General features: G+C 37.2%; 1 protein-coding gene across 1 annotated transcript; it reads left to right on the top strand.

Annotated features, from left to right (window-relative positions):
* The first annotated feature begins 3,117 nt into the window (after window positions 1-3,117).
* Window positions 3,118-3,795, top strand: LOC135154108 (gonadotropin-releasing hormone receptor-like). Its single transcript, XM_064099353.1, has one exon. It carries the CDS (start codon window positions 3,118-3,120, stop codon window positions 3,793-3,795), a length of 678 nt encoding a protein of 225 aa, XP_063955423.1.
* The last annotated feature ends 13,607 nt before the right edge of the window (window positions 3,796-17,402 follow it).

Here is a 17,402-nt window from a genome sequence, read left to right as displayed (position 1 = left end):
TTACTTCTTAACCACTTACATGATCACCATTTTGTAAAGGAAGATTTGAAGAAAAAAAACTGGGGAAAAATATCAACTTTTGAAGAAGAGGAAAAATACGATCCAAAATATTATATCATCATGATATGGATTCTGCATAGACCCCCAGAGATATAAGGGATGATATAACTGCAGTTGTACAATTTATTATTGTGTTTCAATATGAAATGCTATTTGAATCGATCAAACACGTTAAAAAGTGTGTGGCATAGATATAAATTGTCGTAAATAAATTCACACCTTCAACACTTAAATGATCACCACTTGTTGCGCGGGGACATGCAAAGTCCCTATCTCTGAGTGAAATCTCCAAGTTATTATCTGTGGAAATCGTCTTGCTCTCCCGTGCATGCATCACTGCAAAAGTCGGTTCCCGGGGTATCCTGCGCCCCCGCTTGGAGGCGATTTATTCCGGGCTTTGATGAGGAACTGGGTTAAGAATGAGCAATGTTGGTATGAAGGGGAGATAATCCTTCATTCAGGGTTCTGGTGAGTTACTTCATCCGAACTCTGCCCGCGGCATAAAAGAGGAAGGAGATGTTCGATGGAATATTGTAAACTATAGCTTGGCACTGTGTGCGTTGCTGATGCATGAACATTCAAAATCAATTTACATTTTACCAAAATAGAAAACAAAAACATACCAATTGATAATAATTCGAAATTCAAACCATGTTATATTTCTGTTTTGCCGTTAAAGATTGAAATACCTACATGTATAACTGAAAGCGTTGAATTATCATTGTAATAGGAGGGGATATACCGATTTATTATACTTGTGAAATGTGCACCTTGAAACAAACAAAAAACAAACAAACATGCCCCACTCAAAGTTGATCTAATACTAAATGAATATGCTACTAAATATTGAATTGATATAGTATGCAATATAATGTTTCTAACGAAAAATCATTGTTTATCATGGCCATGATTAGTATTACAAAAATAAAAGAGCACGCAAGGTATTCCGACCTCCTTACCTACCCGCTTAGTTTATCTGGATAAAGAGTGACAAAAGTAGATCGATGTATTGTCAAGGACGCAAGATCTGCATTTTGCGATTTTGTCCCCAAAATTATCTGTCTTGTGTCAAATAACCAAAATAAGAAATATAAAAATGTGCCCGTTCTGTTAAGAAATATGATTGATCCACTCCTTTTGAAAATCATGAACAATTAACCAACTACATGTCCATGTACCAATTTTCTTGATGTTTTAGCGAGTATTATTTGAAGGGGGTAAAGGTGACGTCATTTTCTAAGTCAAATCACCAAGGCCTCTCTGCTTTATACTCTCTCTTTCATGTTAGTTTTGTTTTCTCTAATTTTAGGAGGTGTGGGGTGTGGGGTCTTGTAAAACCATGCTGGGGGCGTTGCCCCTGTCCCTCCTGCTGCGCCACCCTGCAGTAGCTGATTAGTATCAATGACGACAACCTTATCGAGCAGCGAATTAATTACCATCACTCCTTTAATTCCTTGTCGCCGTAAATTGGCATTAAGATCATGTACAAATAGAAAAAGCAAATCGTCCAATCGATCCACTTGTCCAACTTCAGTCCCGAGCGTACGATCTTGTGTAAACTCTGTTCCTTGTCTAACATGTCCAATGTATCACAACTGTCAGTTGAGCGCATCGGATCGCCATTTTCGGCGGCATCGGGATAAGAGGAAATTAAACGAATTCGTCCATGGTTTTGATTTGTAGATTATTAACCAACATTACGAATAAAGAGGCTGTCAAGTGTGATCAGTAAAATACCGATCTACAAGGTACGAAATGTATGGTATTAGAGTCCATAAATCATTCTAAGACTTCGTCGCTTACGATTGCTACATTGCTTATAATATTTTATTTCCCCTTGTATACGGTCGAATTCACGTGATTAATAGGTCGTTTTGAGTAAATACAGGAATAAGACTAGATTTTGTTACTGTAAAATCGGAAAATAACATCAAACAAGTGTAAACTGAAGTATGTAAATCATTAATCAACGATTTAAAAATGTTTTGTAAATAATTAATCTTAGTTTTTTAAAGAGCAACTTCCACAAGTGCTTCTGAGACAAATTATCAATACCAATTATTTAACCAATAATGATGATGACGATAGCCATTGAAGTAAGTGAGTATATATATTATTACATCTTTAATTGCCAGGTGACATGATTGAGAAATAAAAATCTTCGTGGATCATTTCGTTCCCTCGAAATAGTATTTCGAACCCACGAAATAATACTTCGTCTCTCTCTTCCGTGGTGTTGCACGCACATGCACGCACACGCCATGTGATATGCGCTATGCGGTGAAGTTGGGAGGAGAGACAAGAAATAATTATTTCGTAGAAACGAAATAATATTTCGAGGGAACGAAATAATCCTCGGAGATTTTTTTTCTCCTTCATTTCACCTGGCGGGCTCCGTAATCTGGATATTGAACAAACATGTGAATGACACATTGTCGGTTGTTTTGGAGTCGGTTTCACTGGTGTGGCTGTAGCTTAAAGACTCGAGTCATTGAACTATCATCAGAACCGGTAAACAGATTTTAAAAAAATCGAGGAAGGGAGAGAGAGAGAGCGGTTGAGAAGGAGACAGGGCGAGAAAAGTAGAGAATCTCTGACCTGTCTGAGAGAGAGAGAGAGACAGTTGGAAAGAAAGGGAAAATGAGACAGGGGAGACAGACAGGCAGACTGAAAGAGAGAGGTAGATTGAGACGGGAACAGAGAAATATAGAAATATAAGGAGAGAGAGAGAGAGAGAGAGGGAGGGAGTGGAGGGGGGGGGGGGGCTAGATCCATCACATAATACAACCACTTTGTTTTGCGCATGACATGAAAGTACAATATCACGTGACAATGACGTAGACTTTAGCTGCCCACCGCTTATAAACGCGAGATGAGTTGGTGCACTCATTCGCTGGATGAAGTTGTTGAAAGCGCGATTTATGATATCCGCTTTACATCAGAGGACTAACACATTCATCTCTATTTCGCATCTTTTCCAAATGATTGGTGCTAACGAAAGTTGATACTCTGTAATAATCTCCTTAATTTGATTTTAGTGAATGCAGGACAAGCAACATGACTCGGACCGCATACGTGTCCTCCGTGACTACAGAGTCAGCAATCTTAAATCTATTAAACGCATCTCTCTTAAATGGTCTTTCAAATTATACCACTGCTGCGAACTCCAGCCCTGAATATGACTTCCCATATTACGTCGCACCGTCTGACTCCCATTTCAACGTCTCGAAGACACCGACTTTCGAGTTGGCCTACCTGATACGAATCATCACCCTCTCGACAATCCTAGTTCTCTCAGTGCCTCTCAATTTTATAGTTCTCCTCACCGTTTGGCGCCAACGAGGCCAGAAATCCCGCGTCAACCTCCTCGTCCTCCACCTCTCCATCGCCGACCTCCTCATCACCTTCATCAACATCTCCACCGATGTCATCTGGTTCTGTACGGTGGCGTGGTTGGCTGGGAATACCATGTGCAAGTTGATCATGTTCATGGAGACCTTCGCGATGTACGCGTCGTCGTTCGTCCTCATCGTCATCAGCATCGACCGGTACGCCGCCATCGTCCATCCGCTTAGCGTCAGGGCCGCTGATAGGAGGTGTAAGATCATGCTGAGGGTGGCCTGGGGATCAGCTGCTGTCTGTAGCGTACCTCAGGTAAGGTACCCTTTCCGTTACTATTTTGATTCTCGATTTGTCTTGACAATACAATCATTGCATCGAAAGAAGTTCGTTTAATCCAATTCAATGTGTTAATCCATAACAGAGGTATGTATAAGATAAGGATGAAAGCATGTAAATCAAATACGTTCGCGAAGAAATGAATGCACGGTCTGAGGCAAACGTCCTTTGGCAAGACAATAATCTACATTTGCCTCTCTCGACCGAGGTGTAGAAGTAAGCGGGTACCTATAGGATACATTCCTTGAAAGTACTGAGTACTAGAAACGACAGCTTGAACTGCGAAAGAGGCAGTGGTATCCACCATTTGAATATTTTAAAACTGAAAAAAGGACAAAAAAGTAAGTGCCAGCCAAATATCTGTTGGTAAATCCACTGTTAAGGATTACAGGAGACTTGAAAGAGGGAAGTTGAATATGGGTAATTTCCCACACTATGGCTTTGATAATTGCACTGAAATGGGATGTTATAAGAAGATTGAAATCTATAGCTGACGCGAGCACGGTGAGTGAACAGCTACAAATATTGTTATGGTGGTGGTGGTGGCTCTTGCTATAGATTGAATATTGTGATTCCTTTTTCTGACTTGTCGCAGTTGCACAGGGTAATCATTGTTAGCAAAGGCTGCAAAGCACTATTCACACAAAAAGTGAAACTATAAGAAACTAAAGTAAAACAAAAAGGCATGGTAAATGCATTTGAAACGGTCTCTTTTCTAAGTAGAGGCAACGGAGGACACTAACTTTGGTGGAAGCGCCGTGGTGTAGCGGTTCTGACTCTCGCCTTTTAATCAGAGGGTCGTGTGTTCAAATCCCACCATGGTCTAGCGCCCTTTGGCAAGGCGTCAATCCACACATTGCCACTCTCACCCATGTGCTAATTGGGTACCGGTAGGAAACAACCGTCATTGTGGTTGGTTTAGCAAGTGTGCGCCTAACAGGCTGCTTGAAATGCTATGAATCCAGTGATCGGGTAATAATTGTGAAGCGATTTGAACAGTCGTAGATTGATAAAGCGCTATATAAATGCCAATTATTATTATTAACGACATAATTGCCCTGACATAACTGCACCATTGGGATTAGGGTAAATCATTATTTAATGGTATTGTTTCGATTCTATCAATATTTAACCTCTGATAGATTTAAGAGTCAAATGGAGAGTAGTAATAATGCTGATAATATTAACATACCACTGTACATTCTTTCCAGAATAAAAACAAATGTACATTCTCGGATAGCATTTTATGATGTCGAATGGCACATGATGATTGGTTGGATCATTATAGTTGGTAACACAACATTATCGGTCATTTAAATGGAACGGCCATGAATAAAGTATAATGACATAGGTTTGAGGTGAGGAAGATATATCAAATAACAAGGACCTTAATTGCCATCTTATAAGACATATATTACCATGGACCTATTACACACCATTTCGAATAAATACACAAACCTATTACCTTAGGAAAAAGTCTAAACGCCCTTGGTTGTGCCTCGTGCGTTTCAAAGGTAAGTCGTGCGTTTAATTCTTACCAATGTCATCGAAGATGTGTATTATTTGTATAATATTAAGATGGAAGACGAGCCAGATCCTAGCAAGATGATTAGCTAAGAGCTTACACGTGACCAGTATGGCAACCACGACTGAACATGACTGAAAACAGCTCATTGGTTCCTTCATGACGCCGTGCAACATTACGTTTTAAATTACTGTTAATCTAAGTTAGATGTTGATCTATCGTGATGCCTCTGAGAGAAGGTTGATTCCTCACGGGTCCATGACTTCATTTTTATGAAAGAAATATAGTACATCATGTTGTCAAGGAAGAAGAATAATAACCTACCTTTGGAAAATTCGAAATAGTTCCAATACCCTCGGCTACGTCTCGGGGTTGTTTGATTCTATACAGTGTACCTTATTACGCCCACATTACGCCCACATTGATGGCAGTCAGCGTGTGTATGTATTACTTAACATCATAAATTTCTTGTGTAGTAGCCTACTTTTAAACTCTAGGGAGACACACGTGTATAAGGAACATCCGATTCATTCGATTTTTAGGCTAGATCCCCCCTCCCGAGAGTGATAAAAATGTAAAAAATAGGTTTATTTTTGTAGATTAAGAAAGGGGAGAATAAATATGTCGATATCCTCCGCTGAACTTCGTCTGGTTCACTTAAAAAAAATACATTCACAATTCCAACATTAAATCTAATTTACTCACTTCTTTGATATATATATCAATAGTCTTCTCAAAATTCATTGTCATTCGTTGTCATAGCTGGCATAAGCCTTCCTAATCCACCCTGAATGCAATACTCTATAACTGCCCTTTCCACATGCCCACACAAACTGTACTTCAGGATATTACGACCCACTACCAATAAAGTCACATTTATATCTGTTTTCGACGGGTATTTAATATTTCAACAGCGTTCGAGAAAATTATCTCCATGCCTTGACATTTGAAAGGGTATATGTCAATTTTTTTAGCTTTTTGTTTGATGTTTGATTTATCTTGAAGAAGTTTTTTTCTTTAGTTCCAGGCCATTATGTCGCAGATCTATATTTATCGGCGGTTATATCATTGTTTACGGAATTTGGCTGTATTGAATAACTGAATTTAAAAAAAGTGTCTAACAAACTGCCTAATAAAAGGGTCAGACTTATTACAAGAACCAATAAAAACATATGTGGAGCACCAAAACAAACATAAATTAATTACAAATTACAGATACAGTTGTTTAAAGTAAAATTATGATTATTTCTTTTATGAAAGAAACCAAAAAAAATGTGAACGCATATTTGGTAATTCCTTGATCCATTAATGTAGTTCGTAAAGTCCGGCGTTACTTTTTCGAATAGCTTTATAAATAATTCCCACCATTTTTTTTTTTAGGTTAGTGAGTGTTATTATTATATCAGTGAGTTCGCTCAATTTTAAAATGCCCTTTATGATTATGAACAACCAAGAAGTCGTTATTGAAAATTGGTGAATCAAAACAGCAGTTTTGTGCTGGACTCAGGACAAAATGGCACGTTTACCATTTTGCTTCAGCTCGGATACTTATGACTAATCAGCTGTTCCGATTCACCAATTTTCGACAAAGACCTCCCAGCTGTTCTTTGTCATTTGACGGGTACGTATTTTCAATACATTCACTGTGTTCTTGAATCCGTCATATTATGTCGGGGAGAGACAACTCGGTATTATCATGTTTGAGAAACATCTTGAGTGCGCCGCCAAGAAAGCAGCGAAATTTAGCCCCGTAAGCCCACCTTCGGTTTAATTTCCGTTTTCATGTATTCGATCAGACAGGGGAAATGCCAAAAGGCAAACACTAGAGTAGATCGAGAGGAGAAATACTTTCTAAAATGTTTTTTTAAACAGTGTTTGCGAACATGAATGATACAGAAAGGTGACTATTTGGGATTACATGCTTCCACATTTAAAGGGGAAGTTTACCCTGACAAGGAGTTTATAGTAAGACTGACAGTAAAAAATGATTAAAAAATAAAAGTGAAGGTTTGAGGTAAATCCATGAAAGATTTAAAAAGTTATTTGAATTGTATTTGTGTGACGCCATATGCAAGCAGTTTCCCATGTATAATGAATTTAAAAAAATCAATGAAATGTCATTTTCTAAGAAAGTATATATATGTATATGAAAATGTGTTTTATTGTACCTCAATTATTGTATATCAACAAACAAATTATTTCACAACCGCTCCTGAAAAAAAGAAAATTCCAAGTCATCATAAACCATCAAAAATGAAATATGCATATTATATTACATAACATAATTATTTGGGACAGCTTATATGACGTAACAAAGACTTACAATTCTAATAACTTTCATAATCTTTGATGGATTTTCCTCAAACATTCGCCAATATGTTTTTGTTTGTATTTTACCACAAACTTTTTGTCAGGGTGAACTTCTCCTTTAACGCAAACATTCTAAATTCAGGTTGAAATGTTGTTAATGCATGGGAGTCATTATGCCGATTTTTCACTCCTTCGAGAAGGGATCTGTATCAATCTTAATGAGAAACTTAAACTGGCGAGGAAATTAAGTCCGATGAAAAAATGCAACACTTGAAAATTGGATTGTTCAATACTAATTTTTATCGAAACACAATAAATATAAGAACGGAAATGTATCTAACATAAAATGAAAACAAAAGATGAATGAATATTTATTAAGTATTATTACAATGCAATTAAGGATTATAATTATTTGGAAAATATCGAGTTGGAAGCGGAGATGAATCAGAATAAATACTAAGACGAGGGGTGCTTGGGAGTCAAATGTATTACGAAACAGAGAGAGAAAGAGAAATAAAGAGAGTGAGACAGATAGAGAGAGAGAGAGAGAGAGGGGATAATGTGTGAGGAACACTTCAAAATTCATTGAAAAAACTTAAACATTGTCTTAACAGCGCTTGTACATGGAAACTACTCATAATGCGAGGAAATGAAAAAGATAGATATAAGATTAGGAGTGGGGAGGGCGGGGGAGGGGGGTACAATACAAAGTTATGATGAAAAAAAAACGGTCAGAGATTCGGGGTTGAATCTATTCACCCGCACTGACATTTTGTGAGGATTAAGTGGACTTTGGGAAATGTTACCAGGGGTAGACTACTTCCCGCTGTCTCGAACAAGGACACCATAAATATTCAACAAAATACATTTCACCAGGTCTTAGTTACTCGGAAATCCATGTGAACCGGAACGTGCACCAAAATAATTCACCCTACCTAGCTGTGAGATGCTGAATAGTTAGGGTTTATATAATATAATTATGTTTGAAGTACATATCGAATAATACAATCATATGAAAGGACGTCCCGGAAGTGATGTCATAATAAGTAAAACTTAATTATAGCTCATATTGATAAGGTAAGCTTTATGGATTTTCGTCGAACCTTCATTAAAACAAAATCATTTACCACCTTTTTTTATTTTTGTAATGGTGGATCTCTCCTGTTTAAGATACATTCTTAATGATAAAGCCGTTTGTTCAGCCTTTGATATCGAATACCATCTAAAATGTCTAATAAACATGACTGTGCACAAATCTACATACCATGGGGAATCGGGTAGAATGGACGTCGTGGGCAATTAAGATGTTAAGGAGAGCTCAGAGAAATGATTTCAGGCCATCAAGGCCTGAAAGTCTCACAGACTTTATCCTGGTTTCAGTTGAACCGCTTAGTATGCTTAGGACGGCGATTATGCGTGAAACAGTACCGGGCTTGCCTGGGGCGACAAAGTAACCATGTTTCAGCCGTGATATACCCCTGAGGAAATTTGATGGTGTAGATTGTTTATGAAATCACGTGATAAATATAACCAGTGTCAATGAGGAGTTTTAGAAAGCAAAATTAGGCCATTTTAATCGCGTCCAGCTGCAACTCGGGATCAGCATGATTAAGGGTTGGTCTATTTCCTTTAGGAATTGAGTTCATAACTCAATATCTAATACCCTACACAATAAAAAAATATATATACATAAGCTACGTTAACAATACAAATTAATGGTTCTATTTTAGGGATCACTATCGAATCCAAACTGGCTGATAAAATAGGGATTTGGGAAGTAATCGAAATCTATCGCAAATCAATCTACAATTTTGGAGCCCTCTTGGATATAAATGAAGTCCATGCTGGCATGGTTTACAATGAAAACATTGCCTAATATTAAATTATGATATTCCCTGAACAGTCGAGCACATACATATTTAAACTAACTTTATGAAACCGTTTCTAGGCAATGTGGCAGTGTCAAACTTCATGGCATCTGGATATGATTTCATGTAAATGAAATAATATACACCGAACACCATGCAAAGAAAATGAAAAAAACAGAGAGGAGGGGAAATCAGTTATTTTTATACCATCGCCTGCGCAGTGCAGCCAGGTGAAATGAACGAATAACGGAAGTAATGAGGGTAAATGGATATATTCTCAAGAAGCGAGGGGTTCCTTTTTTTGTCTAAATAGGGTCAGTTTTAGAGGCCTCTATTTCTGGGAAGGATTTAAACATGGAGGCTGCACGAGTGACATCAGGCTGGATATCAATTTTTTGTTTGCTACAACTTGTGCAAATCACAGTGTATAGACCATACCAGTCCTTTAGACTTGCCATAGGTCCAGATTAATACCAGGCTACCCCACTTCCCGCACTACTCGACGTTGCATATTTCCATAACATTCTTTCCTGGACTATGCATGCAACATTAAAATCATTTCGTGTGGTATTATATGCAGGAGAAGGAAATTTTTTTTATGCCACTATTTTATTTTATTTATTTGTCGTTTTATTTTAACAGGGTAGCCCTTTCAGTTACAAGAACTGCTCGACCAAAGATAATTCACAGTTACACATTATTTCCCATGGATGATATGATTGAAATATGGTTCTAATAATTCGTATTTTCAAAGAAATCTAAAATGGCCACTTTTTTTTCAAACCGAACGTCACGATATATATATATATATATATATATATATATATATATATATATTAATATATATATATATATTAATAAAATCAATGTAATCAAGAACATTCAAAATAAAATGTCCCTGAGCTGCATTCAGTGAGTGCATGAGCTCATCGAAGGATATATAATAAACAATGAATAACTTTCAACGAGGACATTCGATTTTATTACAAAATAAAAAAAGGCTCATGTAAAAGTTTAGAAAGATATTTCCTCAATGGTTTATGTGCATGTTTTCTTTAAGCAACGTATTGGCCTATCAGAAGTAGATAAGAAGTCATTCTGAAGTCCTGTACTAGAAATCAACAAAACAAAGCTGGTCTTCCAGCAAGGATCGATTTGAAGCGAGGATAAGAGTGCACCAGATAATCAAAAGGACGATATAGTGAAATGGCAGTAACCTGTCGAGACCCTGGAGACGAAAATGAAGACAAGACACTTCGGGGTTTACCCCCACCCTACCCCTACAGTTTAGTTCAATCGGTGTAGACTGCATAAAATGTATTTCCCAGGAGTGTCATTAATGGACCACAATGTGAGCGAACCCTTTTTTTCTATGATGAAATTGATATTTATTGGCGTCAGCGTGAGCCATGTTAAATCACTCATGAGACGAAAGGATCCAGTCTTCAGAAGATCGTCTGTATGTTTGTCATGGAGCGGTCACTGTCCAGTTAAATAAGACATTTGGCAAATGGAAATACGAATCTGTCATCTGCACCTGTGGCGCCGGATAGAGCGGGAAGCTCCAAACACCCGCTCCTATATAGGGAACATCCAGACATTTCCGCATTTCCGTATCACAATAAGTATAGTGCAGAGGCTTGGCTGTGAAAGGAGGTAGGTACAATAATTTTGAATGGGAATATGGAGAGATGACTCAAAGAAGAAAAAAAAAAAAAATGATGTTATTAGCCATGTTAGCCCTATGCGGCTATTTTATATCCGCAATTCAGATTGAAAATTATGAGAAAGAAACACCAGCGCTCAAACAAAACTTTCTTTTCGTGTATCCAATATCCATCATGACCATGGGGTCAAAACTTTCGAAATTGCCAGGGAAAACGGAGGTCATTTCAGAATGTAAACCCTAAAACGCTACAATGCATGTAAATACATGCAAACGGTCATCGCAAAAATAAGAAAAGTATGCAATTCCGTTGACCATGTTGGCGACGAGGTGATGGAAATGGGACATAGTACTGGTACAATCACACGAGGGAAAAAATTCCAAACTAAACATAGTTACTACGTTTTTTCGAATGTCATACAATCGGTCAGTTTGACGTCTGTATCCTTGGTGTGACTGTCACTCGAGCGACATACTGACACCACATTGATTGATCGAAATGGTCAATTCCGTTACTACATATTATATCACTGACGTAGGTATACGTTTTCAAGACCTATAAGAAATAATGTTATAGTATAAGGAAATTTGTGTAATAGCTACAACTGCATCGACGATTCGGAGTTGAGAACGGGACAATGATGAAAATGAAAAATATCAAGTTCCTGATTGGGAATTGCTATAACCCCAGATGAAAATAGAGGTCGCCCATAAAGACTACTTCACCTAAAACGGTATGCCAAACTATCTGCTTTTTTTTATTTAGAGTATTGTAACAGTTTGTTTCCAAGTAGTGGAATCATTCTTTTTAGTTCACCACGTTCAGAGGCTTGTATTTGAAACAAGTCATCAACCCAAAATCACTGCATTATGTAAAAAATATCTTAAATGAATAGCAACAGATTAGAACTTTGTAAACAATACATATTTTTGTCTAATTGCCATTAAATACAAATAGATAAAAAAGAAATGGAAAAAAATATCAAGTAAGAGTAACTTTGTCTGTTCGAAAAATAAAATCCCTTGTATTTAGATAATATCCCAATAAATGTGGTACAATTTCTTTAGATAACAGGTCTCGGTTTTAGTTGAAAAAAATAAGAAAACAAATCAGTATAATGAATCTCCTGTACTTGTATCTATTATGCATTGAAACAAAAAAACTACTGACAACATTGAAGTTACAAAAATAATAATAAACATGATAAATGTTCATTGGCAAAATTTTGTATTTTCCTTTATTTATTTATTACTTTTTATTCAGATACAATATGAGTATTATTATAATATACATTATATGCATATAGCAATATATTTTTTGAAACCATTCGAACCAAGATTATACACATCTAATGTTCAGATAGCCGAGTACCACTGCTTCTTTGGATTAGTTTATATCTAGGAATTAGTAAGAAAGTAGGCCTATAGGACACAATATTTTTGTTCTTTATACGGATGAACATGATGAAAATGATTTCAAATAAACTCCGTTCCACTTAACTCGAGCGTACGGAGAGGAAAGCCGTCTCACACCCTTAAGGATGTTTCGTGGTCAAGGTTGTTAAAAAAAGGCATGTCCCTTGGGGTATTGAATCGACCGCTAACACCCGATTTCCGGATTTAAAAGTGGGCAAGCCTGTATGCATTTATGAAATGCTTTCCGCCCTGAAATCTTGCTTCGCTCTACTCTGTACTTGAGAAAGGTCGATTAACGGGTCTTAGGAAACACAAACTTACGTGCTGCCCATGTAATATTCTGGAGGGTTGTTGGGATAAGGATAGTGTTACGATCTCTTTTAGGGACTTTCTAGAAGACATCCCTTTTCAGTGGATAAAGTACTTGGACTTAATTAAACAGAATATAAATTAAGCTTTCAGACGTGGAGAAGAATGTATGCTGATTCTGGAAAATGAGCACGACTTGGAAATGCCCTTGGTCGATGAGGATAACTCGTAATGTACAGGCATTTCGTAAACTGCAACAAAGGGTTTACCCAATCTTATATTGTGAAACTATTGCGAAAGATTCCGTGATAATTTGTATATTACATGTATAAAGCATGCATTTTTAAATACCAAATGTAAATGCAAGTTGTTCCCTATTATCCAACAATTCGTATTTTTATTTACTCTACCTGTTTAGTCGGTTATTGGTGAGTGGGTGTATATGTGTAGTCTGCTGTGCAAGCCCTTCATTCGAGTTAAGGGTCTGAATTGCAGCCTCAGTACTCATGCCTTGTGTACTGAAGGCCCTCTCGCTCAATTGAAACAGCAAGATTTGTATGTGCTAGTCTTAGCGTGGAGACACACTTGTTGATCAAAGTTTCAATCAGGGTTTGTGCCTGCAGACTAGTATATGTGCGTGTGAGTATCCCGATACTGGAAAGAACAGTGTCCCACAGTGCGTGCCACAGTGTGTTCATAGTGTTGAACACAATGTATAATCATCCTCACACTGAGCATTTCAACAATGTGAAGCGGCAATGTGAACATACTTTGATCAATCACACTGTTTCCACAGTGTGAAAATATATTCACTGTTTAATTTGAACATTTTGATAGTGTGAATAATATGTTCACATAGTGCACTATGTCTTCTTTTAAGTAATAAACACAAGTAAATTCATATTTTGAACGTTGTCTTTCAATACGACTGTGCGAGTTATATCGTTTTACTGCTAAAAACTACTTTTTGTATCGATTGATCATTTACGATATGAAACGATCAACCTTCTACACTGCAAAAACTCCGGTGTTGCTTTAACACCAGCCCGGATTATGTCCACACCACAGAGAAGTATTGAAACAACACCAGTTTGTAATCAAACCGATGCTGTGTTGATACTAATTGGTGTTGTATAAACCCCTATCTGGTGTTAGACCAAAACGAATCTGGTATCGTTTATTACTTCTCTGGTGTGGACATATATAGATTCCGGGTTGGTGTTCAATCAACACCAGAGTTTTTGCAGTGTAGTGATATTGGGGCAAACAAAACAAACAACACAAAAATCAGAAGGGAAACGAAAATAAATATATTTACATCGAGAATTCTCTTGACTCAAAAGTGAATTGATTCGAATATTTGAATATTGAAAACGGAGTGAAATAAAAAATAAATGTAAATTCAAAAGGCTGAATATCAAATTTACGGAAACACTGCATGATATCGACTACCATTCCAATGATAATTAAACGATTCTCAGACTTCTTCTTCAATCTTAGACAACATGATGAGAAAACCAGCAGGCAAGCTTTGAGGTCTCATAAAAAAAATGTCTGCGACAAATTAGCTCTTAATGCTGAACAAATAAATTCATACGGTTCAATTTATCATCACTGATTAGTAACAGTCGGTAACGATGATAAACTACCGGTGAATGTCGAATACCTATTCTGTCATTGCACTATCACTTTGCAGAGTGGTTCGTAATCAGACTAATTCCTATTAAATTGAGCACTTGATTCTCTCTATTGTGTAGATACAGTGTAAGTGATGAAGCGCCCCGCGATACTGTGGCGACCCCCCCCCCTAAAAAAAGAAAAAAAAATGAAAAGGAAAAGGAAATGTTGTTTAGTCTTAAAGTCCGATTCTACAATTCGACCCATTCATTCTCATTATTCAAACACGAAACTTTGCATGCATAATGTCGTCTATATTAGGCCACACACACAACAATAACCGTAACAAACCCCTAAGATTCACGAAGGCATTCGATAGAAGATTGACTAATATAAGTAGAATTAAAATATTGTTAAGAATGACTCAATTATTAGAATGAATAAAACAATTTGTAATCACTTTATTGATTAACATAAATAAAAAAAACTATGGTGAATTAAGTGACTTATTGTTTGGTTCCTTTGATTGCCGTGATTCTAAACAGATCAACTGGTTGATTGTTTAAGCGAATCAAGTGAATTCGTGTGATGTCATATTTCAGTAATAATCACCCCCCCCAAAAAAAAAAAAAAAAAAAAAAAAAAAACCCATTGGTATATATCTAAATTAGCTTTAACTCTCGCGATCCACTGCTCATTGAACCACCACGAAAAATAAAACTATGCCTTTTCTCTCTTTCTGTCTCATTCTCTCGACCATAATAGGCAACTTGACATTCAAAACATTATCCTCTTCTTCTTTTTGAGACAAAAATGTGTGATCTTGGAGTTAGCGAGGCGGAGTAATAGAATAGTGTATGAAACGGCGCGTGTAAGATGCATCTATTATAGCGAGGGTGATCATTGCTAAACCCGCCCAGCCGTATATTGAGGACACGTCCCAGCTCAATCATACTGAAAGAGCATGCATGTAAAAGAAGTGATGCGCGGGAAGTTAATGTGAAAATATGTTAACATCCTGCAGAAGTCGAGACTCAATGGATGAGGTTAATCAAGAGAGTCAAGAAGAAACCGAATGCTCCTTCAGGGAACAGCACATTGACGATCATGATTATAATACACTTTGTTAACTGCAACCGATACGTGAGAACGTTTTTCGACTTAACAGAATCTACTTTCCTTTTTTCAGGGTTATTTTTTACAAGAATGACGTAATTAGAGATAATCCTCCTTGGCCTGAATCGTTAATCAATGTCCATGTTTATATAATATCTTGCTAGTTTACAATTATAGGCTCTATTGTTCATACTTAAAATATAATGATTATTTGATGAAAGGTGGCATAGGGTTGTTTTCAAATCAATATGAAAGTCAATCAAGATTTAGCCCAAATCCAAACACTGCCAAAAGAACGTCGATATACAGTACATGTATAACCAATTATTGTTGGTGAGACGATTTCTTTCTTGGATTTTTCATATTACTTTCAATCGAATAAGTATGTTTTTTAAGGTAGAAAACAAACTTTTCCTATACCCGCTACATCACACCAAGCAAGTTCATTTTCAACACGCACACACACCCGCACACACCCCCTCTCACATACACACACATAGACACATTTAACAAGAGTACTTCAAAATAGTTAAACATAAGATAAAAGGCACAGTGATTGAACGTGTTGCCCAAGGACATAGGAGCCGTGGCCGGGTTTGGAACCTCGGACTTGAATACCGCACACCCTCACAAACACAGCACACGTCACACACCCTCTCACACCTCATACCCTCACAAAATATCAAATCGTCCAATCTTCTGCTCACCAAAACAACAACAGGATGATACGTGAGAGAGATTAGAAAATACCCAGCACGTGGCCATTTAGCAAAGAATTGAAAATTCACGAACTACTCTAAATTCAGTTGGCGGAAGATAGTCATGGCGCTTTCCGCACCTGAAACGCCTGAGATGGAAAACGATGGATGGGAGGTCCTTCGTATTCCGTATACCGATGATCAATATGATATGTTATCATAGGCCTGGTGCCGGCCGCAGTCACACTAAGAAAAACAATACCACATCGATCGAAGCCTTTTATATTATTATACCATTGATAGTAAGCAGTTGGTCCATATAGGTGTGACTGAGTGATAAGATATTAGGTGTGGTATAAGCTAACAACGTAAATCAACATAATTATATAGACTCGGAAGACAAAACTGGCAGTCATTTCCTCCGGGGGCGGGGGTCAAGCAGTGGCAGTATATCTTTAGCATGTAAAAAAAAAATCAAATTCACATTATGGTAAGGAATAACCTACACTTTATAGCATCTGTACAGTGGCTATTGTAAACATGTGACCGCGCACCAGAAAATAAAATTACAAGACAATAAGAGTTCAGTGTAAACCTTGTCACAATATCTCTCAGTGGACAACAATCTGAAGACATCCCTTTCCATCCCGTTCATGCATGTGCACTTCGTCATGTTCAAGTCACTGTGACACAAGTTCAAACCGACTGCAAACCGATCAAAGAAATGACATGATTTAGAATAAAATACAGTCGGTCGGTTTGGAGTCAATTCTGTTTGTGTGACTGCGACATAAGAAGCACCTGTACCTATGGTTATAAAGTTCATGATGTTACAGGGTTTGCCATGATTACGGGGGAAAAACAAAATGATAAACCATTTTCTATGGACAGAGAAAATAGCCACAGATTACCATGATTACGTGCCCAAAACAAAATGATAGCACGAAACTGGAATCGTCTAAATGTCGAATGGTTTTATGTTCATAATCATTTTTTCTGTGGCTCTTATATATTTTCAACTGATCTAATATATAGTCTCGACCAAACATGAATCTTCTTTTTTCGTGAGTTTATTTCACCGAACTAGATCACGTAGATAGCAAATATATATTTTTTTCTTAAAGGAGTGTACAAAGTTT

This window comes from Lytechinus pictus, chromosome 5 (assembly GCF_037042905.1).
Source record: "Lytechinus pictus isolate F3 Inbred chromosome 5, Lp3.0, whole genome shotgun sequence".
NCBI classification, from domain to species: Eukaryota; Metazoa; Echinodermata; class Echinoidea; order Temnopleuroida; family Toxopneustidae; genus Lytechinus; species Lytechinus pictus.
Note: the sequence above shows the minus strand (reverse complement) of the source record. Positions and strands in the feature narration are given on the sequence as shown.